General features: G+C 44.3%; 1 protein-coding gene and 1 pseudogene across 8 annotated transcripts in view; both read right to left on the reverse strand.

Annotated features, from left to right (window-relative positions):
- Window positions 1-23597, reverse strand: part of ZNF19 (zinc finger protein 19) — a 107262-nt gene that overhangs the window by 15018 nt on the left and 68647 nt on the right. For 2 of the 8 annotated variants that reach the window (XM_019935548.3, XM_073796834.1), the window contains exons 4-9: window positions 21504-21844; window positions 20645-20709; window positions 9089-9240; window positions 6890-6954; window positions 3788-3914; window positions 3103-3216 (exon numbers count right to left, since the gene is read on the reverse strand). In XM_019935548.3, the coding sequence (XP_019791107.2) occupies window positions 3103-3216; window positions 3788-3914; window positions 6890-6922 (274 nt within the window). In that variant the 5' untranslated portion in view covers window positions 6923-6954; window positions 9089-9240; window positions 20645-20709; window positions 21504-21844. The other 6 variants (XM_033845248.2, XM_073796833.1, XM_033845251.2 and 3 more) reach the window with 6 other exon arrangements.
- LOC117309303 (U6atac minor spliceosomal RNA) lies at window positions 16572-16660 on the reverse strand (annotated as a pseudogene).

Consider the following 23597-nt stretch of genomic DNA (forward strand, 5'->3'; position numbering starts at 1 on the left):
TATGCTACCTGCCTGTTACTAAGTAGCTGATTCAGTTATCAGATTGACCATTGCGGTATTGCAGTGCTTGTGTTTAAGTAACCCCTATTTTACTTCATAATGGCCCCAAAGTGCAAGAGGAGTGATGCTGGCAATTTAGATATTCTCTTACTGTGCCTAATTTATAAATTAAACTTTATCATAGGTATGTATGTATAGAAAAAGACATGGCATATACACAGTCAGTCCTCTGTAACCACGAGTGAAGAACCCGCAGTTACAGGAGGCCTGCTGTACTATGCCATTTTATGTATGAGACTTGAGCATCTGCAGATTTTGGTATCCACAGGGGTCGTGGAGCCAATCCCCGACAGATACCCAGGAACAACTACATAGGGTTCAGTATTATCCACAGTTTCAGGCACCCACTGGGGGTCTTAGAATGTATGCCCCACAGATAAGGGGGGACTACTGGATAGAGATTTTAGAGATTACTAAAACTCCCAACATCAGCCTGCTATTGAGACAAGACTAATAAAATGAAAGTGCCAAATATTCAAAAGCAGAGAACAGTTGAGATGGAAAGTTGTTTATATATTTCAGATACTAGTCTCTGTCAGATATTATATTATGCCAGAAATTGAAGTGGATCTTCTATTCCCTTCCTCCAGTCAGACTACCTTCCTTTTTTTCCCATCTGCAACCCATTCTTATCTGTTGAACTCAGAATAAATGGCCCTGCCACTGAAGGAGCATCACCTGAGCTTCTAAACTGAAATTACTCTAACCTCTCCTCCTGCTATGCTTCACAGCCCACTGCCTATATATCAACAACAGCACTTGACACACATTTTGCAGCTCTAAACATCTGTCTCCATAACTTATATCCTCCAGAGCTTCTAAATCAAAGCTTGGCACATGGCAAGTGCTCAAAAACTGCTCCTGAATAAATCTATCCCATCCAAGGAAGGAGGGCCTCTGAGACAGGCAATGATGAAACTCAGAAAGGAGCAATGGACACAAAAGTTAACTCAAAATGGATTAAAGACTTGAACATAAGTAAGATCTGAAACCATAAAACTCCTAGAAGAAAACATAGGCAGTAACCTCCTGACATCTAGGAGATGATCTTTTGAACCTGACAGAAAAAGCAAAAGCAACAAAAGCAAAAATAAACAAGTGGGACTACATTTAACTAAAAAGCTTCTGCACAGCAAAGGAAACCAACAAAATGAAAAGGCAACCTATGAACAGGAGAAAATATTTGCAAATCATATATCTGATAAGGGGTTAATATCCAAAATATATAAAGAAGTCATACAACTCAATAGCAAAAAAACCCCAAACAATTCAATTAAAAAGTAAGAAGAGGCTTCCCTGGTGGCACAGTGGTTGAGAGTCCACCTGCCAATGCAGGGGACACGGGTTCATGCCCCAGTCTGGGAAGATCCCACATGCTGCGGAGCGGCAAGGCCCGTGAGCCATGGCCGCTGAGCCTGTGCGTCCGGAGCCTGTGCTCCGCAACGGGAGAGGCCACAACATTGAGAGGCCCGCATACCGCAAAAAAAAAACACACAAAAACTAAGAAGATCTGAACAGACATTTTTCCAAAGAAGACAGACAGCCAACAGGCACGTGAAAAGATGCTCAACATCACTAATCATCAGGGAAATGCAAATCAAAACCACAATGAGATATCACCTCACACTGATTAGAATGGCTATTATCAAAAAGACAAGAAATAAGGTGTTGGCAAGGATGTGGAGAAAAGGGAACCCTTGTGCAATGTTGATGGGAATGTAAACTGGTACACCCACCATGGAAAACAGTATGGAGGTTCCTCAAAAAATTAAAAAGAGGGGCTTCCCTGGTGGCGCAGTGGTTGAGAATCTGCCTGCCAATGCAGGGGACACGGGTTCGAGCCCTGGTCTGGGAGGATCCCACATGCCACGGAGCAACTAGGCCCGTGAGCCACAACTACTAAGCCTGCGCGTCTGGAGCTTGTGCTCTGCAACAAGAGAGGCCACAGCAGTGAGGGGCCCGCGCACCATGATGAAGAGTGGCCCCCGCTGGCCGCAACTGGAGAAAGCCCTCGCAACAGAAACGAAGACCCAACACAGCCAAAAGTAAATAAATAAAGAAGCTTTAAAAAAAAAAATTAAAAAGAGAACTACCATGTGATCCAGGAATTCCAAAGAAAATGAAAACACTTGGTATTTAACCAAAGAATATGAAAACACTAACTAGAAAAGATATATGCACCCCTATGTTCATTGCAGCATTATTTATAATAGCCAAGATACTGAAGCAAGCTAAGTGTCCACTGATGTCTGAATGGATAAAGAAAATGTGATTGATACATACACACACACACACACAGAAGAATGTTAATTCAGCCATAAAAAAAGAAGGAAATCTTGTGATTTGTGATAACGTCGATGGACCTGAGAGCATTACACTAAGTGAAATAAGTCAGACAAAGAAAAACAAATACAGTATAATCTCACTTATACCTAAAATCTAAAAAAAGGAAACCACACACACAAAAACAAATAAACCAAGCTCACAGTTACAGAAAACAGGTTGGTGGTTGCTAGAGGCAGGGGTAGGGAGTGAGAGAAATAGGTAAAGGTACAAACTTCCAGTTATAAAATAAGTCATGGGAATGTAATGTACAGCATGGTGACTAGCGTTAACAATACTGTACTGCATATTTGAAGGTTGCTGAGAGTAAATCAAAAGTTCTCACTGGAAGAAAAAAAAATTTTGTAATTATGTAAGGGGACGGTCGTTAACTAGACTTCTTGTGGTGATCATTAACGCAACGTATACAAATATCAAATCATTATTTGTATACCTGAAACTAATTTGTTATATGTCAATTATACTTCAATAAAAAACATTTTTTTAATTAAAAAAGAAGAAAGGAGCAATAGATTCGAGAATTATGAGATGTGTTAATTGGAAATATGTTAGGAAGAATTAAAATTGGTGGAAATGGTTTCATATTTTACCTATTTTGAGAAATTATGTTTTATTTAAATCCTTCCCAGCATGGTTCATTTTAAAATATACTGCTCTGTAAAGCTCTGTAGCTGCTGTTCCTAAACCTGCCTCACTTACTTTTACAGATGTCTTTGGTCCCCTGTGCAGGGGGATCATCCCGTGTCTCCAGGCCCCAAGGCAAATCCCCTCTCTCCAGAAGTGAGACCAATGCAGGTTTGGGAACTGGGTATCCTGAAAAGGGGTAGAAAATGGCACCTTTCAGTCCTGTGTCTGCTGTGTCAAAAGAAGGAAAAGCTCAGGAGTCTCAGTGATAATAAAAGAGATCCACAGAATAGGGATCAGGACTGGGGAAAGCCAAGATTTTTGCTCAAGTGGAAACTGAGCATTTGTGACCTCTTCCTAAAACAACACGTAAGAGTACGTAAGTTAGTGATCCTGCAGGACATATGCAAACACAGGGAAGGGGTCATATCCTTCCCTAGACTACGGGGAGACAGCAACAAGCTGAGAACTTATCTGGCAATGGATGCTACTTATTCCTTACTGTGCAGAGCCCCTGGGAGGACAGATCATACTCTTACCAGGCGACAGTAATTCCCTATATTGAGACCAAACTGACCCAAGACTTGTCCCTACCCAGCAAGCTCTCAAGTGGGTCATTTGGTCTCAGTCCCAGAACCATCAGTGAAGGATACAAGAGATGACTCCTCCCTTTCCACACCACACCTCTGGCTGATAAGGAGGAAAAAAGGAAGGAAATGGGAAAGCATAGATCTGAGTCCCAGGAGAAAAGTGGCCTTACCCAGAGACGTCAAGTTCCCATAAATCTCCAGCATCACACTTCTGTACAGGGCCCTCTGTGCAGGAGAAAGGCCAGCCCATTCTGTCTGGGTGAAGTATACAGCCACGTCCTCAAAGGTCACCACCTCCTAAAACAAGACGTTCCTGCTGCTCCGGAGCCAATTCTATGGCTCAGGGCCAGAGTGGGGGGTACAGGGGACAGTATGAGGGAGGGGTCTTATTAAGGATGAGTAATGAGAAAATGTGAAAGAAATGAGTGTTAAATGACTATTGCTACAACCAAAAATCTGGAACTTCTCTCACTACCAGAAGAGTTTCCATTTGAACACAAAATTTAGTGTCATAAAACACGACACATTTTGAAAAGCCTGGAAAGTCTCCCATTAATTAATATTCCTAGAGCAAAATCTCTGTGATTTTATAAAACTTTGTCTTTTATTGTTGCAACTACAAGGAAACAATTAGCTTCAGTCTCTCCAGACACCACTCAGAGGTAGCATCTCAGGACTGACCTGTTCCCCCTTCACTGCCCCAAGTGCCCAGTCAATCCATCTGTTCCCCACACATGCGCATTCTACCCTAAACCGCAAGTCCACATGACAGGAACAGAGTCACATTTTTGCCTTGATGACTGGTCTCATCCAACCCTCATCTGTTGCTTGAAGAAGGGGTTGTACAGCCTGTGCTCAAGAATGTCCAGTAGAGACAGCTCCGTGCTGCCGGGGGCAGTCTATTCTGCTTCCTGATGCGTTTTCCTGGGAGAAGATGCTTCTGGAATCAAATTGCTGCTGGGAAGTTCTTTTAACTGCTTTTCTTTATACCTCCAAGACAATCTGTAATTGTTTCTGCCAACTAAGGCTCATGCTTTTTTAATAGTCACCCTTTCCCTTCCCTGATGGTCCCAACTCTACCTTCCCAGAGAGCTCAGGATCTGGTTTATAAAACTCTTATTCATTCCCCAGACTTTGGTATCACACCTGGTTACCTGAATGCACAGTGAATATCCTGCCACCTTCCAACACCTCAACTGATTCTGCAGATCTCCCCAGCACTGCCTCAGACTCCCTGGGGGACCTAACACATCTGACCCATCTAACACCAAACGCATCCCCCCTTCCTGCCCCCTGCCAAACTGACTCTATTTTCAATTCACATAACTAACTGACACAGTGAGTGACAGTGTTGTTTGTCATTTAACAGTGCGAATTTCATCCCAGTCTCCTAAGTTAGAAAATTGAAATTCATACTAGACTAACTTGCCCTAGTCACTACTCATTTCCGATAAATAGTCAGTAATCAAATCCTGCCAATTTCATTGTCTATATGTTTCTGGAATCTGACTCCTCTTCACTATGGTACAATCAGTACAGTAGTATGGGCTGGGGATACTTAACTCCAATTCCGGGCCTGTCCTGTTCTGAATCCATCCTCAGCCAGCCATACAATCAACAACTTAAAATGACAAACTGACTCAGTCAACTGAATGATTTCCTTGAATGAGTCACGACTAACTACAACAGTCGTTCTCCAAGTGTGGTTCCCCAGAGCAGCAGCAGGATCACATAGGAACTTGTTGCAAAGGCAAATTCACAGGCCCCAATCCAAAAGCAATTTGTGCTTCCATAAGCCCTCCAGGTGATTCTGACGCACACCAAAGTCTGAGAACCCTGGACTACAGGATAAAATCCGAGCTCAGGAAACCAAGCTCTATCAGGTAACAGCTGGAGATGGGAAAGCACAAGACTGTACACAGAGAAACTATCTGGGAAACTCTGCAAACAAAATCCCAGAAAAGGAATGACAAACCCTGAATGAGGGCAATATAAAAGATGGGACAAGTGGAAGAGATAGTAGGCAGAAGCAATGAGACTTGGTAACTCTCTGAAAGTGGTATCAAGGAGGAAGAGAGTCAACAATTACTCAGCAACCTAGAAACTGAGTGGTCAGGATTGCGACACGGTGATACCAGTAACTCACTAACAACTTACAGAAGATCAGAAGAAGACGGGAGCAACAAGAAAGATAATGTCTTGGTGAGGCAGTAGGCAGAAGGACCTGCCAGATACCAGAAATCCAGGATTGGGACTTAGGATACAGTTCATAGATGATAAGTTACTGGATAAATAAGTCCCAGGAAGAAGGAAATAGTTAAGGAACACCCAGCAACTCATCAGTCTCAAAAAGTAAAATCAACTCAAGAAATCAATTTCCCTGTCCCACAAACGTAAGGTGCTTAATGTTCACCTCACAGATGAAGTTAAGGTGCAAAGAGGTTAAGTGACTGGCTCAAGGCCACAAAGCCACTCAGGCTTTATGGGATCCCTCACTTCAGGTGTTCTGTCCTAGTGCAGATTATTCCTATTATAGCCCCCTGCCTTGATTAGCCAACAGCACTGACCTCAAGGAAAATATATTTTCCCTGATTCTGGAGCCAACTTCTTTTTTTTTTTTTTGCGATACGCTGGCCTTTCACTGTTGCGGCCCCTCCCATTACGGAGCACAGGCTCCGGACGCGCAGGCTCAGCGGCCATGGCTCACGGGCCCAGCCGCTCCGCGGCATGTGGGATCTTCCCGGACCGGGGCACGAACCCGTGTCCCCTGCATCGGCAGGCGGACTCTCAACCACTGCGCCACCAGGGAAGCCCTCAACTTCTTTAATAAATGGGACAAGCCCACTTTTTCTTGTCTTCTTCCTGCCACCGCTCTGCCCCTACTTCCCAAGAACCTTGTGACCTCGCTAATCTCGATTACTCTCACTGTGTAATCAATACCTACAGCACCAGCCTGAGTCCTTCATTCTCACAGGTCCCTCTGTAGGAGGAACCACTGAAACTGGGAACCATCTAGCTCAACAGAGATCCTCAGAGTGCAGGAGCCTAGGCTTCTGCTGCCAAGGACACTCTCTCCAGCCATCACTTGCTGGGCTTCTGGCTGTTCAATCCCTCATCATCAGCTTTCCCTGGCATCCAGTCCTACTGAAGAGAATCAACAAGGGTCTTCCTACTGCTTTGGCTCTAAGACTTTTGCCAGAATCATCTCTCTCATCCCCCGTTTCCTTCAAATCAGATCTCTCCAAGGCTGACCTGAGGGAATCACAGCTCACCTGGTGCCAGGCTCTCAGGGGCATGACAGCCATCACCTGGGCTTCCTCTCAATGAAGGGCAGGGGCTGAGGGAAGAAGCAAAGAGAAACAAGAGTGAGCCCAACCCAGACAAAGGCTCTCCTTTAAATCAACAAACTTGCCGGTAACAGTAGCAATTATTTACTAAATGCCACTTGGTAAGTGGTGTATGAATATTTCCTCTTTTAATCCACACTATGCCATGAAATTTGAATTCTGAGGAAACTGAGAATTTGAAAGGTAAGTAACTTGCCCTCAGCACCACAGGCTGTACTCACCAACATCATGCAACGCTGCCTGTCCTAAGACATGAGTAGAGGGGAACATGAATACACAAAGAGCAAAACAAGCAAAAGACACCAGAAAACTCAGAGCAAACCCTAACAAGAGGAAATCCAGACCTTCATTTTTTAAAATAAAAGTTTACTGAGAAACATAAAAAGTAAAAAAAAAAATAGAAACGTGTTTTTGGAGGAAAAATACATATTCTCTCATTCAATCTCCACAATAATCCTTTGAACCTTTTCTTTTTTCCAAATAAGAAAACAAGTCTAAGACAATAATTTTCTCTACCAAGGTCAGTCACCCAGTGGATGAATGAACTTGGATTCCCAAACCAGATAAGCCAGATTCCAGAAGCCAAGCGTTTAATAACTACATCCAAGTGCTTCCAATAGTAATCCCAACAGGATATTTTTTTTTTTTAGAACTTGATAAAGTGCTTCTAAGGTTAATATGGAAAAATAGGCAAAAGTAGCCCCCCCAAAATCAGAAAAAGAATCTTAGAGTAAGGTTTCCTTTTCTTGGACCTTGGGGCAGGCATCTTTTTTGTTAATCACCCCACTCTACACCCAGTAATAACCAGAAACAAATTAGCAAAGGACCCTGAAGAGGCCACAAAACATGCCAAAAGGTCTGGGTTATTACTTTAATTATATCATCCCCTACAGACACTTTGTATTCTTGTTAACCAGTCATATTCTACCAAAAAGCCAGCATCTTCCAAAACTCATTGCATGCTGCAATTTCCTGCTAGCCTCATCTTCTTTCAGTTTATCTACTATGCTAATTCAGGATCTTTGTACCTACTGTTCCTCTGCATGAACCACTCTTCTCCAACCTTAGAACCTTTGGAACTGACAGTCTCTGTGTGCAATACTCTCCAGCAGCCTGACCTCTCTTCATCTACGTAAGTACCTGCTCACCCTTCAGATCACCGCCTGTCTCCACAGATCAGGTCGGGGGCCCTGGGTTACACACTCCACTAGCACTGTATTCCCTTTCTTGTATACCACCTCTCCCAGTTTGAGATAATACACTGATGTATGTTTTCTTCATCCCACAAACATTTATCACATATTTATTTCATTCCAGGCCAAGCATGAGACACAGGAGATAACAGTGGAGAGAGAAAGGTTTGATCTCTTCCATCACGGAGCTTAGACTAAAGAAATCAAAGATTCTCATAGTTAGCTTTAAGACCACAATCGTGATTAGTGCCAGGGAGAATTTATCCTAGATGGGGAGGCTTAAGAATAGGAATTAACTAGGTTGAAAGAAAAATCTTTCCGAAAGTAACAGCATGTGCAAAAACATGTTCCCGATATGAAAGTCCAAGAAGACTGTAGCAGAGCCAAGGGAAGTGTGCTGAACACGAAGGTGAAGTTGCAAGAGGCCAAGGCCCCCATGGCCTCTGCACGTCAAGGACTTCGTCTTCATCCTAAAAGCAACAGACCGCAACTACAGGGTTCAGAGCAGGTGGAGTGAAACGACCGCACTGGATTAACAGGGGGCTTTCCATTAAACTGAAAGCTCCCTGGGGGAGGGGCCCACGGCCGTCTCATTCGCAGCTACATCCTGGAAACCTACAAGAGCAGCAGGCATTTAGCTGCTCAGTAAGTAGTTATTGGACCAGGGAGCAGGGGCGGCTGTGGCTGTGTCGGGTCAAAGGGCGTCTCCTTTCCATACCCAGCCTCCATTTCCTAAGGCAGCCGCAGCGGGCTGGAGAAAAGGCGCCAGGGCGGGCTGGACTGCCCGGCGGGCGCCCTCGCTCCCCGGATCCGGTGGCGCCGCCCGACTCCCTCCTCCTCGGCATCAGGGACTAAGGGGACAGCCTCCTCCAGGGGAGTAAAGAGCGTGGCCCCAGCAGCTTTGCTGGGGCCACAAACCCCCAACACTCACCTCAGGAAAGGTGCAAAGTGCGGCTTGACCGGAAGTGCGTCACTAAGTCGGCTGCGACGCCCAAGCTTCACGAGCTTCCTCTCTAGGAAGCCAGAACGCTCCTCTCTGTGGACTCTGCTTTTTTCCCCTGGCGCACGTTTTTAACCACGGACCTAGAATAGAAAAAGCTTATCCTTGTTTAAGCTAACCTCTAGCTGAAACTTAGCATTTCCTTCAATTATATGTTGGCAAAAACCACAGTAGTATCAGCAGTGCCTTGCGACTTTGTCAACAATAGAAATCATAGATGTTTTCATATCACATTGCAATTGATGAAGTTATAGTGGAACTTAAGTATCATGCACGGTCATTTTTGCCTTGGCTGACAAAAAATGTAAAGTTAACCTAATGTTTTGTTGCAGTACCTATATTGACTATATTTGATGTGATTATCTCCTTGCTGCTGAAAACATACTTAATGGTGAGAGAACGCCTTCCCTGTAAAGTTGGCAACAAGGCAGGTATGTCCGCTCTTCCCACTACTATTCAACATCCTCCTGGGAGTCCTAGCACTTGCAAGAAGGCCAGAAAAAGAAATAAAAGGCATAGAGATTGGAGATAAATAAAACGGTTACTATTTGCAGAGGACATGATTGTCTACACAAAAAAATCCCAAAGAATCTACAAAACTTCTAGAACTAACAAGTGAGTTTACCAAGGTTGAAACAGGAGGGAAGGGGCCAGGGTACAACCTTCAAAGGAATGACAGCTGTTGAGGATACGACATAAACTGGTTAGAACCAACTAGGTCTGGACTTCCCTGACCGGCCAGTGGTTGAGACTCTATGCCCCCATTGCAGGGGGCACGGGTTCGACCCCTGGTGGGGGAGCTAAGATTCCGCATGCCTCACAGAGTGGGAAGGAAGGAGAAAAAAAAAAAAAAAAAAAAAACCTCCAACTAGGTCCAAGATAGCAGAAGATTCAACTTCCCGTAAACCTTGAGTCTCATTATATGCTCATTATAACACACTACCATATGCTAATGACACACCCACAGGTGCCATGACAGTTCCAAGGCTAACCCTAAAAGGCCAAAAAGTGAGCAGTGGCCCAACTCCTGGAAATCCCCACACCCTTCTCCAAGATAGTTGAAATAATCCTCCCAGTCATTAGCCTATGAAATTACCCAGCCCATAAAAACTAACCACCCCATATTTCAGGGCCTCTCGCCTGCTGAGATCGCCCGTATTCTCTCTGTGGAGTGTGTATTTCTCTCAATAAATCTACTTCACCTCTTGCTGAATTCCTTCCGCGCAGAGACATAAAGAACCTAAACTTCAGTAGGTCCTGAGACCAGGTGTGTGATTTTTATTAAAAGACAGTGGGTCAAGTCCCAAACTGAGTTGTGTGGCTTCAAGGTCACAGAGTTAAAGTAAAAGTGCAAAAAAGATCAATTGTTGGAAACCAAAATTTCCAGCAATAAAATTTCCTGCAACCTTAATAAATTTAAAAAAAAATAGTACCATTTACAACAGCATAAAAAACATGAAATACTTAATGCCTAACAAAATATGTACAAGATATGCATGCTGAAACTATAAAATAATCACAAAAGAGATGAATGTATACCTAATAAATTGAGATACTGTGTTCATTGATTGAAAAACTCAGTATTATTAAGATGTCAGTTATCCCCCAAATTGCTCTATATATTCAAAGCAAGCCAATCAAAATCCCAGCAAGACCTTTGTAGAAATCAATAAGCTGATTAAATTGCATGTCAATCATTTAACAGAGCTGAAAAAAAGCAGTGGAGAAAGGAGGAATTTTTCAATAAATTATGCTGGAACATTTGGATATCCCAATAGAAAAATAAGATTCTTACTTCACACCATCACTAAAATAAATTCCAGGTGGACGAAAAATCTAATTGCAACAAATCTACATCTTTGATGAGAAAGTATGAGCAGTATGATTTCTATAGATGTGTTAATACTGTCTGCCCACACATCTGATGCCTGAACTCTGTAATGGATACCTCAACATGGGGCTGCTCAAGCTACAGTCCAGCATCCCTGGCAGATGGACGTGGTGTCTTCAGAGGCATCTCGCATGGCCTCCCTGTACATGTTTGTACCCACTTGCCACCAACCTTGCCATAATGCCCAGTGGCACTGATTACCTCTTCATGTCCTGTGTTGTCTCCTATGACTGCCCCTCCTGCCCTTCTGTAAGCCAAGGAGAAAGGCCTCAGGAGAAATCAAACCTGCTAACACCTTGATTTTGAACTTCCAGCCTCCAGAATTGTGAGAAAATAAATCTCCGTTGTTTAAGCCTCAGTCTGTGGTATTTGTTACAGCAGTACGTGCAAACTAATTTAGACATATAAAGTTAAGACATGTTGGTGGTGTTAGAGGCTGCTAGTTGCCTGTACAAACATCTATTTGTCCCTCTTATTTAGTAACAGAAAAGTTCATCAGGGGTTGGCACCTTATCTCTCATCCAAGGACAGTTCTTGCCATCCTTGTAAGTCTGTGGCTCTCCCAGGACTAAGTTCTGCACAGTGAAGTGGAAGTGGAAGTGTTCTCAGCACTTACAGGATATTTCCTTGAAAGGAAGGTGACATGCTCTTCTTTTCCTCCATCCTGCATCCTGGAATGGCTGGAGCTCTAGCTGTTGCTTTAGACTGTGAGGATATTGCCCCATCTGATGGATGGCAGTGCGGTGAACTGGAAGGAGGCAGGATTCCCGCTGCCAGTGTGCAGCTGCCTATCTCCAGATCTCTTTTATTTTATATATTTTTTTAAATTAATTAATTAATTTATTTTTGGCTGCCTTGGGACTTCGTGGCTGCGCTGGCTTTCTCTAGTTGAGGCGAGCGGGGACTACTCTTCATTGCAGTGCCCGGGCTTCTTACGGCGGTGGCTTCTCTTGTTGTGGAGCACAGGCTCTAGGTGCGTGGGCTTCAGTAGTTGTGGCACGTGTGCTCAATAGTTGTGGTGCACGGGCTTAGTTGCTCCGCGGCATGTGGGATCTTCCCAGACCAGGGCTCGAATCCGTGTCCCCTGCATTGGCAGGCAGATTCCCAACCACTGCACCACCAGGGAAGTCCCCAGATCTCTTTTTAAAAAAGGAAAAATCAACTCCATTCTTGTTTTAAGCTCTATTATTTTGGATTTTCAATTATGTGCACTTGAACCTAACCAAGCCTGATCCAAAGACAGTAAGTCAGTTAGAGGGGGACTCCAGCAGTGGCACCTAGGTCACATATCATGGATAATCTGCTAGATACTCAAGTTCAGGAAGATGGAGCTACTCCGTTACCTTAGAGATAAGAGACACCTTGGGGGTCCAGCTCTCTGGCTCAGGCACTTACTATGAAGGTACTACTTTCAAATAGTTGTAGCAACAAAAATGCCAGTGCCACGCAGCCACTAAGCCTTACTGGGGAATCTAGGAACGAGGTCCTCTGCCTCCTAGAGCTGTATTTTCAACTTCTGCACATGCTACCTCCCTGACAACAGCAGTTTTGAGACTGTCAAACACACAATGAGCCACTCTGTACTAGATATGCCTCGCTGTTTTATCTCAACCCATTCACCGCCCTCTTTTCTCCAAAGCCAATATACAGCCTCCCTTTGCCTTGATCTGATCCCCAGTGTCTTCCACTCACAAAGAGCATAGCAAAGTCACCTCAAATGTGTCTTTTTGGTCACTGAATTACATTTGTTACAGATCTTGCTTCCAGACTTTAGGGCATCACTCTGTGACAGTTAGAGCATGGGCTCTGAAGCCAGACTGCCTGGGTTTGAATCTCTGCTCTTCCAGTTACTAGCTGTATCTTTGGGCAACCTACTTAACCTCTCTGTTCCTCATTTTCCTAACTGAAACAAGATAACAGTACTTCAAAGGCTGTTAGGAGTTAATAAGTTAATGCACTGTGGAGCACCTAGCAGAGATAAGTGCCACAAAATGTTACTGGTTAGTAGCATTTATTAAAGAACAGCTATGGCAAATTAAAGGCTAGTATTCTGTTGGGGAAGCAACAACAGGAACTAACAAACCTCAACTCAAGTGACTTCAACCATTTCTTTATCTGAATCACTTTGGTTTCGGCAGAATTATAAGTCCACTACTAAAAATGATTCCCCTCCCCAGGCAGGGGTAGATTGCTGTCAAATAAAGAGGAAGTGGTGAAGTCATTCTCTCAGGGCCAGATTTCAGTCAACAGGTTAAATCTGGAACTGAAAAACTGCCATGTCAGATGACAGTACAAGGTGGCATGGGAAGTAACAAGGCACAGGTTGACAGGCATCCAAAGAAGAGAACTTCCTCCTTATTTTTACAAAAACATATCCTCAGTATCTCTTTAGACCAGTGGAAACAATTTTGATTGTTATGAATGAGGGTAGGGGAGAACATCACAAACAGTATCTAGTGGGTAGAGGCCAGTGGGTAGGCTAAACATCCTACAACTCACAGGACAGTGTCCAGCAAAAAATTAACAGGTCCTAAATGTCAATAGTGCTGCGTTTGTAAAATCCTGCTTCAGACTGAGAACCAAAGCCATTTCCTTGGGTGTAAAAGCCCCCTAACCAGATCAAAGGGCAGGGCAAACATGCTATGCCGGGCATTATAATGATAATATCAAGCTTTTGCACGGAAATATGAGTAATAAAAATCTTCCTATAGGTTTTATAGACAAACAAACAGGAATGACAAGGGGCATATTTGAAAATACTTTTTAAAATAAGAAAAATAACTTGGGTACAATGCTAAGCTAATGATTTATAAATGTCAGTGGGAAATTATACGTTACCAACATTGATTCAAGAAGAAACAGACAATGTAATGGACAATGCCAGGGAAGGAATTACTAAAGTAGTGAAAGTTCTACTCTGCTTTACACTACCCCCAACAAAAGCAACTGGTCCAGGCAGCTTTACAGGTGAACTTTTTTCAAATCTCCAAAGAACAGATAATTGCTAGGCTTTTGAAACTGTTCCAAAGCACAAAGAATAGTCTCCTAACTATTTTTAGCAACGTGGTATAATTCAGGTCCCAAATCTTGACAAAGAGTGAAAAAAATTACAGGCCAATCACACTTATGAATATAGATGCTAATATCCTAAACATATTAATATAATCCAGCAACATTTAAAGAAACTTAACAACACTATACCCAACTAAGATTATGAGAACATAAGTATGACTCAATATTAGGAAAACCATTAATATAATTAACTATATAAATAGGTCAAAAAAGAAATATCATCTTTAACAATCTAAAATAAGATAAAATTCAGCATCCACTTCTATTAGAAACTGAGTAGGATATAAATACTTTAAAAAATATTTTCTAATTAATACATTCATCTACCCTACAGAATATTCGATAGAGATTTTGTTTTATAATAACTTGAAATTTTCATTAAAGTGCTTAAATTGCTGTAACTTCCAACCATTTAGGATGCCTGAATGTTGACTTGGCTTAATTGAGGGTTAAAGGCTTTCCCACATTCACAACACTTGAATGGTTGCCTCTGTATGAACCATCAGAATCACAGCTACATCTTTTCCAATACGTCACTCACATGAAAGGTTTCTTCATAGTGTGGAATCAGTGAAGCTAAATCAAGTTTATGTTAACTCTGAAGGTTTTGAAACATATGAGACATTGAAATGGCTCAATATCAGTATGGATTCTGTTACAAGTGAAAGAAATCCCAACTCAAAACTATTTAAGCAAAGAATTTAATTTTTTGATTTACATCACTGAAAAATCCAGAGGCAAGTTTAGTTCTCTGCATCTCTGTTTGCAGGGCTGGCTTTCTTCTCAGCCTTCACGTGGGTCAAGGCTAACATCCATGTCCAGCAGAAAAGAATGTCACTTCATGGTAGGTTTTGCACAGTCAAAGGGTCCATTCTGATTGGATGAACTTGGGTCACCTGAACCCACCATTGTGGTGGGTGGAAGGAACAGTACAGATGGGCCAGACTAGGCTACATGTTCCACCTTTGCAGTAGGGAACAGAGCTCCACCCAAACCACATGAACTGTTGTGTTGGGGCAGAGTCGTATTTCCCCCAAAAGTAGGGCAGTAATTACCATGAAAATGGGGTAAAAAATGCTGGGAGGCCAAAAGAACCAAGGTCCAGGACAGGCTTCTTTCTAGGGTGGGCATACCCGAGATGATGTAGCTGGGAGGAAGTCCTAAAGGTTTTCCCACACTTGCTACACTCATATGGTTTTTTTCCACTGTGGATTCTCTGATGCCAACTTAATGTTGACTTAACAGCAAAAGGTTTGCTGCACTCATTACATTCATTTTTGGCTGCGTCAGGTCTTAGTTGCGGCCCGCAGGACTTCCTTGAGGCATGTGAGATCTTTCCTAGTGGCGCATGGGTTCTTCATTGCAGTGTGCGGGTTTTCTCTTTAGTTGTGGCGTGCAGGCTCCACAGCGCGTGGGCTCTGTAGTTTCTGGCACGCAGGCTCTCTAGCTGAGGCGTGCGAGCTCAGTAGTTGTGGCGAGTGGGCTCAGTTACCCCGCGGCATGTGGGATCTTAGTTCCCTGACCAGGGATCGAACCCATGTCCCCTGCATTGTAGGGTGGATTCTTCACCACTGCACCACCAGGGAAGCACAAAATTTAACCAATATTTCTAAATTTTTGAGTTGTTAAAAAAATAAATTTTATATTCAAGTGTTGATCTTTATCAATTCGTACATTTTTGTTAATTTGTATTCTAAAATATTAGCTTTTTATATCTTTTGCAAAATAAAACTATGTGCTGAACACCTGCTTTATTTTTCCTTTTCTTTACAAATTAGCTGACCTTGATCTTAAACCACTAGAACATAAACTCCATGAGAGCAGGGACTTTGTTTTCTTTCCTGCTATCTTGGGTGTCTTGAACAATACCTGGCACATAGTAGACAATAAATAAGTATGATAAATAAATGATTGAATAATTGTTTGTTACTCTGTATAAATAGGCATACAACTCACGCACTGCAATAATAAAATTATTCTGGCTCAAAAATAACTGTACAATTCCAGACCTGACCTCTCCCCAAGATTACAGAGCTGCATTCTCAACAGCCTGCTATACCCAGGGAGGTGGGTGTCCCAAGGAAACTCAAACTTCGTGGCATTAAGTCTAGTGTCATCTACCATAAAAACTGTTTTTATATCAGGACTCCCCTACGTTACCCAATTCACTGACACTTTTACTAAGCTCTGTCAGTGGTACCAGGACATTTCTCACAATCCTTTCCATCCCTACATCACCCTGTCCCCAAACTTGTGTAGGCCTCCAAAGTTATTAATTGCAATATAATGACAATGGAATAGGGGTTTATGCCTTCATTTTCTCCTCAGTCCAATCAAATTACATACTATTTTGAGTTAGTATTTCTAAAACAGAGCCCATTACGGAACTCTGTCACGATGGCAAAGGCACCGCGGTGGGGCCCCTGCTCCACACTCCCATTTGACTGCACTCTAATTTTCTGAATACATATTGTCAGGTCCGAGGGCCTCTTCCATCCTTGTCAAGGGGACTGCTAACCTTCTCTCCTTTCATACAACATGACTGCTCTCTCATTTTCTGTTCCCATGCAGTAAGTTCCCTAGGACAGAACTCTTCAGGTCGGCCATAAACTCTGTGTTCTAGACTTTCCACATGCACCAACAACATTTATGCATGGATGGCTAAGTAAGGGGGCTTAAGGATATGCTCTGCAGTAGAAGAGGGATGTCCAAAGAACTATAATGTGAGCCATAAATGCAAGCTACATATGTAATTTAAATTTTCTGGTGGCCACATTAAAAAAGTAAAAAGAAAATGGCAACATTAATTTTAATAATACATTTTATGTAATATATTTAAATAATATATTTTATTTAACCCAATATATCCAAAATTTTATTTCAACATGAAATCAACATAAAGATTATTAATGAGGCCATTTACATTTTTTTACTTTTTACTTTTTTTTTTTTTTTTTGGCCGTGCCGAGGGAACCCAGGAGAACTGCTCTGCCACGTGGCTCACAGCCTCAGGGTTTATCAGAAATATCCATTCTTACAACTAACACAAGAAACTAACACAGTCTTGTGAAGCAATTATACTCCAATAAAGGTCTATTTAAAAAAGTATATCCTGGGCTTCCCTGGTGGCGCAGTGGTTGAGAGTCCGCCTGCCGATGCAGGGGACACGGGTTCGTGCCCCGGTCCGGGAGGATCCCACATGCCGCGGAGCGGCTGGGCCCGTGAGCCATGGCTGCTGAGCCTGCGCGTCTGGAGCCTATGCTCCGCAACGGGAGAGGCCACAGAAGTGAGAGGCCCGCGTACCGCAAAAAAAAAAAAAAGGGGGGGGGGGACTGTGAAGCCTCTGCTTGAGCCCCTCCAGCAGATTTCCCTCTGAACAGCCTACTCAACTCCGGATGGTCTTCCTAGGAGAAGGTGCTTCCTGATTCTAATGGCTGCTAGGTAGCTCCTCGGGCCATCTCTCTTTATGCCCCTCACATAATCTGTCCTCTGCCAGACAAAACTGCCAGCAGCCCAACTCTCCCTTCCCATACAGTGCCATGATCTGATCCCCTGGTCTCTTTGGTGCCTTCCCTGTGCGGTGATGACCCTTCCATCTCCTCACTCCAAGGTCTCATGAGGTTCTGGCATCACCACATGGCTAACTCAGATGCCCTGATGACTAAAGAAAAAAAATATTGTTGCCTGCCATTCCAGTTTTACAAGGATCAAGCCATTAGCCACTGCAGTCTTCCACCCACAATGCGCCTGAGAGGAATTCAGGATGGAGAAGAATTCAGGATGGAGAAAAACAGGAATCGTTCTGTGCTCTGGATACAACCCCTAGTTAGTTAAGATACATATCTAAGGAAATTTTTCAATGACCCCAAATTCTTGCATCTTCCCATGCAAAGCACTAAAATCATTAACTCAAGATGTCTTTGTGTTTAGGAGTAATCTTTTGATGTTTGACATGTTTTTTTTTTCTCCCCCATGGCAAATATTCATATACATCCTGGCTCCTTCCTTATCTCTTCAGAACAGTTTCTCAGAGCTGAGAGGCTGACTCCTGGGCTACAGTCCTTAGTAAAACACTGAATAAACTCAACTCACAGATCTTATGTTGTGCTTTTTTTCCTTTAAGCTGATACAACCTTCATCCCAGTTATGTTCCTCATTCATATGAGCCACAATCCAGTTTTGAACTCATCTCCCTTGCTAAACTGGCTCCTTTGCTCCTCCAAATTCACACCAACTGCTCAGTACGTGAGAAACAAACGGTGAGAAACAAATGCTCAAACATGATGTTGGTTCTGATTTTGATCCCTTGTCTCAGTGAGTTAGTACCAACACTTTCAGCCTGGTCTCCTATGCTAGAAACCCGAGAATCCCTCTTAACCATTTCCCTACTCACTGCTCAGTTCTGACACACAATCAGTAATCAGATCCTGCCAATTTTATCTCCTAAGTATTTCTTGGATCTGACTCCTACTCGCCATCATTACTCACCATATAATTTTTCAGTTCCTCAGCAACTGTCCCTCAGCACTGCAACAGTCCCTAACTCCAGACTCATCCTCCAAGTCCACCTTCTGTCCAGCACATAGAATGATCTATAGAAAATGCCAACCTGACCTCAACTCTGTGGGTTAAAACACTTAAATGGATCACCACACAACAGCAAACTTAAGCCCAAGATCCTGATCCTAAGCTCCACAGGCAACAAATGTCAGAAGATTAGAGACACTTTTTTTTGTTTTGAATAAACTTATTTATTTATTTGTTTTTATTTTTGGCTGTGTTGGGTCTTCACTGCTGTGCACAGGCTTTCTCTAGATGTGGCGAGTGGGGGCTACTCTTCGTTGTGGTGCGCGGGCTTCTCATTGCGGTGGCTTCTCTTGTTGTGGAGCACAGGCTCTAGGTGCACAGGTTTCAGTAGTTGTGGCTCACGGGCTCTAGAGCGCAGGCTCAGTAGTTGTGGCACAGGGGCTTAGTTGCTCCGCAGCGTGTGGGATCTTCCCAGGCCAGGGATCGAACCCGTGTCCCCTGCATTGGCAGGCGGATCCTTTTTATTTTATTTATTTATTTTTGGCTGCATTGGGTCTTCATTGCTGCCTGCAGGCTTTTTCTAGTTGCGGTGAGCAGGGGCTACTCTTCGTTGTGGTGCACAGGCTTCTCATTGCAGTGGCTTCTCTTGTTGTGGAGCATGGGCTCTAGGTGCGTGGGCTCAGTAGTTGTGGTTCGCAGGCTCTGGAGCACTGGCTTAGTAGTTGTGGCGCATGGGCGTAGCTGCTCTGTGGCATGTGGGATCTTCCCGGACCAGGGCTCGAACTCGTGTCCCCTGCATTGGCAGGCGGATTCTTAACCTCTGCACCACCAGGGAAACCCAGGGCCTCTCACTTTCTGAGATGGCCCACACTGTCTCTGTGGAGTGTGTTTCTCCTAGGGCCACTCTCGCCCTTTGAGATGGACCACTTTCTGTCTATGGAACTGTAACCCAGCAGGACTCCTGGGTTACAGGCCTTCCCCCTTATCCTCTGCTTTAGCTCCTCTCTTAAGTACTTAAGAGAGTAGCATTTGATGCACATTTCCTGAGTTGTTTTGCAGATGTAACCACTCCCCCACCCCAGGCCTCCTGGAGCCTAAGGACTGATAATGTTAGCCCTGTGACCCCATCCTGCTACACCATCAGCCAATCAGAGAACTGTGCACAAGCTAACCACACACCCTGCACCCCCCTCCCTCACCCGGCTTTTAAAAGTGCTTTGCTGAAACCCTTTGGGGAGTTTGGGGCTTTTAGGGCATGAGCCACCTCGTCTCCTTGCATGGCCTTGCAATAAACCTTTCTCTGCTCCAAACTTCAACGTTTCAGTTTGTTTGGCCTCACTGTGCATTGGGCACAGGAACTTACATTAATAGAATGTGTATCTCTACAAATAAATCCACTTCTTACCTATCACTTTGTCTCTCACTGAATGCTTTCTTCGAGGAGACATAAAGAACCTGAGTGTCATTAAATCCTGAGACCAGGTGTGTGATCTCAATTAAAAAACAGGGAGTTCAAGTCCCAGTCTGGGTTTCGGCTGGATTCAAGTCCCATCTGAGTTGTACGGTTTCAGCACAGGCCCCCCTTTTCTTGCCTTCCTCCTGCTGTCCCTCTGCCCCCACTTCCCAAGAACCTTGTGATCCACACCACTAGCCCGAGTCCCTCATTCTCACATATCCCTCTGTGGGGGAAACTATTGAACTTGGAGATCCTCTGGCTGAGCAGAAATCCTCAGAATGCAGGAGGCTGTACTTTTGCTTCCCAGGACATTCTCTCCAGCTATCTCCAGCCATCACTTCCTGGGCCCTGGGGTCTCTGCTGCTTAGCCTCTCACCATCATCCAGTCTCACTGGGGGAGGACGGGGGTTGGATGAGGGATGTGTGAACAGCGGTCTTCCTACTGCTTTGGCTCTAGGACTGTGTCAGAATCACCCCTCTCAGTCTCCATTTCCTTCAAATCAGATCTCTTGAAGACACATCTGAGGGATCCCATGCTCACCTTGTGCCAGGCTTTAAGGGGCCTGATAGTCATCACCGGGGCTCCCTCTCAATGAAGGGCAGGGGCTGAGAGAAGAAGCGAAGAGAAACAAGAGTGAGCCCAACTCAGTCAATACCTTTCCTTTAAACCTGCAAACCTGTATTAGCTGCGAATAACGACAGCTGACATTTACTGAAGGCCTGCAATGTGCCAGCCTCAGAACTCGGGCACTTTACTATGTACTAGGAGATATGTAATACTGTTGTCCTCATTTGACCAAAACAAAGAAATGAGCCTTAGAAAGTTTAATTAATTATCTTAGGCCACAAGATCTGTATTCATAACCACTAAGTAATGCTCTCTCCCGCGTGAAACAATAGAGCAAAAAAATACACGTAAACAAAAGCAAGATGCCAGGCCACACAGGGCCCATGAACGTTAAGAACATCGTCTTCTGCCCCCAAACAATGGGGTTATTACGAGCAGGAGCAGCGGTTATGATCAGACTTGATTAATATAGACTTTCCCATGAGGCTGAAAAGTCCCCGCGTCCGTCTCAATCACAGTTGCGTCCCCAGAACCCGGAACAACACTGCACTTAGTAGGCGCTCGATACGGTCACTTTCTAAACCGTAGCGTGTCACTTACCAGGGCCACCCCTTCCAAGGCAGTCCACACCCCCGCCCCACTCCCAAAGCGGCCGCGGCGGGGGGCTGAGGGAGTCTGGGCAGGGCTGGACTGCCCGCAGACCTCCTCGCTTGATGCGGCCCTGCGCCACCGCCCGACCCCCTCCCGGGTCCCCCTCCCCGGGGCCTGGGGGAACCTGTGGCGCTGCCCGCCCGGAATGTGGAACAAGAACGCCTGTTCACCTTGCACTCACCTCCGACGGTGGGCGGCGACGCTCCGGCGCTCCGGCGCTCCGGAAGTACTTCACCTGCTGGCGCGCTTTACGGAGCCTGCGCTTCCGCTCTTGTAGAACGCCCGCGCTTCTCTGGGGGCTTCACTCCCTTTCACCCGGACCAACTCCTACGAAGAGCAGGCTGCTTTTTTTCCCGGTGGCCTATGGTGGCACTGCCTTTCAGCATTTTGTATGGGGCGGAGGAAGCCAAAGGTCAGCCTCGATGAGCGCTAGCATTTGGGGATTCTCTTATTTGACTGCAGTCAAGCTGGCTGTGCTCATTGGATCGGGTCAGATTTCGCTGTAGGTCAATCAAGTTGCAACTGCAGTATGAAGAATGGATTTAAGCTGGGCAGGAAAGCAGTTAGGAGGCTATTAAAAAGGCCCAGTCACGATAAAGAACAGCTGGATCAAGGCAGTACTGTTTATAACTCTTTGTAACGAGAAACAGCTGTAACTGTAGATACACACAAGCTCATTTATATGAATCACCTGTACATTTATTCAGCCTTCTGGATGGTACCGCTCTAGAAATTAATATTTAGATATTCTTAATTTCCCATCACACATAATTAGCATCCAGACTACTTCAAAATCGACAATGTTTATTCTGTCCCAGTGCTCTTGGCTGACAACAAAATGTTCTGAGATATGCCTTCTTCATTTAAAGATCACTCCAGGGACTTCCCTGGTGGCGCGCAGTGGTTAAGAATCCGCCTGCCAATGCAGGGGACACCAGTTCGAGCCCTAGTCCAGGAAGATCCGGCATGCTGCAGAGCAACTAAACCACTGCGCCACAACTAATGAGCTTGAGCTCTAGAGCCTGCAAACCATAACTACTGAAGCTCGCGCGCCTAGAGCCCATGCTCAGCAACAAGAGAAGCCACCACAATGAGAAGCCCGCGCACTGCAACGAAGAGTAGCCCCTGCTCGCCGCAACTAGAGAAAGCCTGCACGGAGCAACGAAGACCCAACACAGCCAAAATAAATAAATAAATAATTTTTAAAATAAAATAAAGATCACTCCAAGGACCTCCCTGGTGGTCCAGCAGTTAAGACTCCGTACTCCCAAAGCAGGGGGCCCGGGAACTAGATCCTGCATGCTGCAACTAAGACCCAGCACGGCAAAATAAAAACAAAACAAAACAAAACAAAAGTCAGCCCTGTTTAAGGAACAAAAAAAATCACTCCGTTATTTCAACGAGGAAATGGAATCCTAGAAAAAGGAGACATATCTGAGATCTCAAAGCAACCTAGGCAGATTTCTGGCCGCCTTTGCAGTATGACCCTGGCTTTTATCTCCGTTCTCACTGCTTCAACTCAGTCACTGAGGGCCTTAACATCTCTTGGGGCTCTGCAAACACTTCCAGTTCCACTTTTCCTAGACAGATAATTATCAGGCCCTGATGAGGCTGGACTGTAAACTCTGTAATTCAGTTCAAATTCAACTAGTAGGAAAAATACAAAGGGGACTTAGACTCTAGGCAGAATTCTTCAGCCCAATTTATTGCTCTGGATACAGACAGAAGGTCTTTTCTGGGGGGCTTCTGGCTGGACAGATCTTCCATAGAGAGGCTGTGGTACTTGGCTTCCAAGGATGGGGTTGAGGGCATCTATTCATGTTGTTGGAGGCTCAGGATCTCGGGTGCAGGGGAGCCCTGGCTACCAGTTAGTGGTCCTTTAGGAATATTGAGGGGGAGAAAAAATAGAAAAAGGAGAAGGTTGACCAAATAACACTAGGATACTGGAGAGCCTTCAGTTTACACTTGGAATAGCCACAACTTATTTCAATTTTTCCCCCTATGTGGCTTCACTAGTGATGTCATTTATATTGTATCTGAAGCTTTCCCACATTAATTCCATAACATTGTTTCCCATATCAGTGATTTCCAAGGTCAAGGGTTAAGGGAGGATTTAACTACAAATGGGCAGCAGAGAGTTTTATTGAAATGATAGAACTGTTCTGAATCTTGATTGCAGTAGTGGTGATTACATAACTATGCGATTGTCCAGGCTCATAGACCTATACAACCAAAAAAGAGTAACTTTTACTGTATGTAAGTTTAAAATCAATAA

This window comes from Tursiops truncatus, chromosome 19 (genome assembly GCF_011762595.2).
Source record: "Tursiops truncatus isolate mTurTru1 chromosome 19, mTurTru1.mat.Y, whole genome shotgun sequence".
Taxonomy (NCBI): domain Eukaryota; kingdom Metazoa; phylum Chordata; class Mammalia; order Artiodactyla; family Delphinidae; genus Tursiops; species Tursiops truncatus.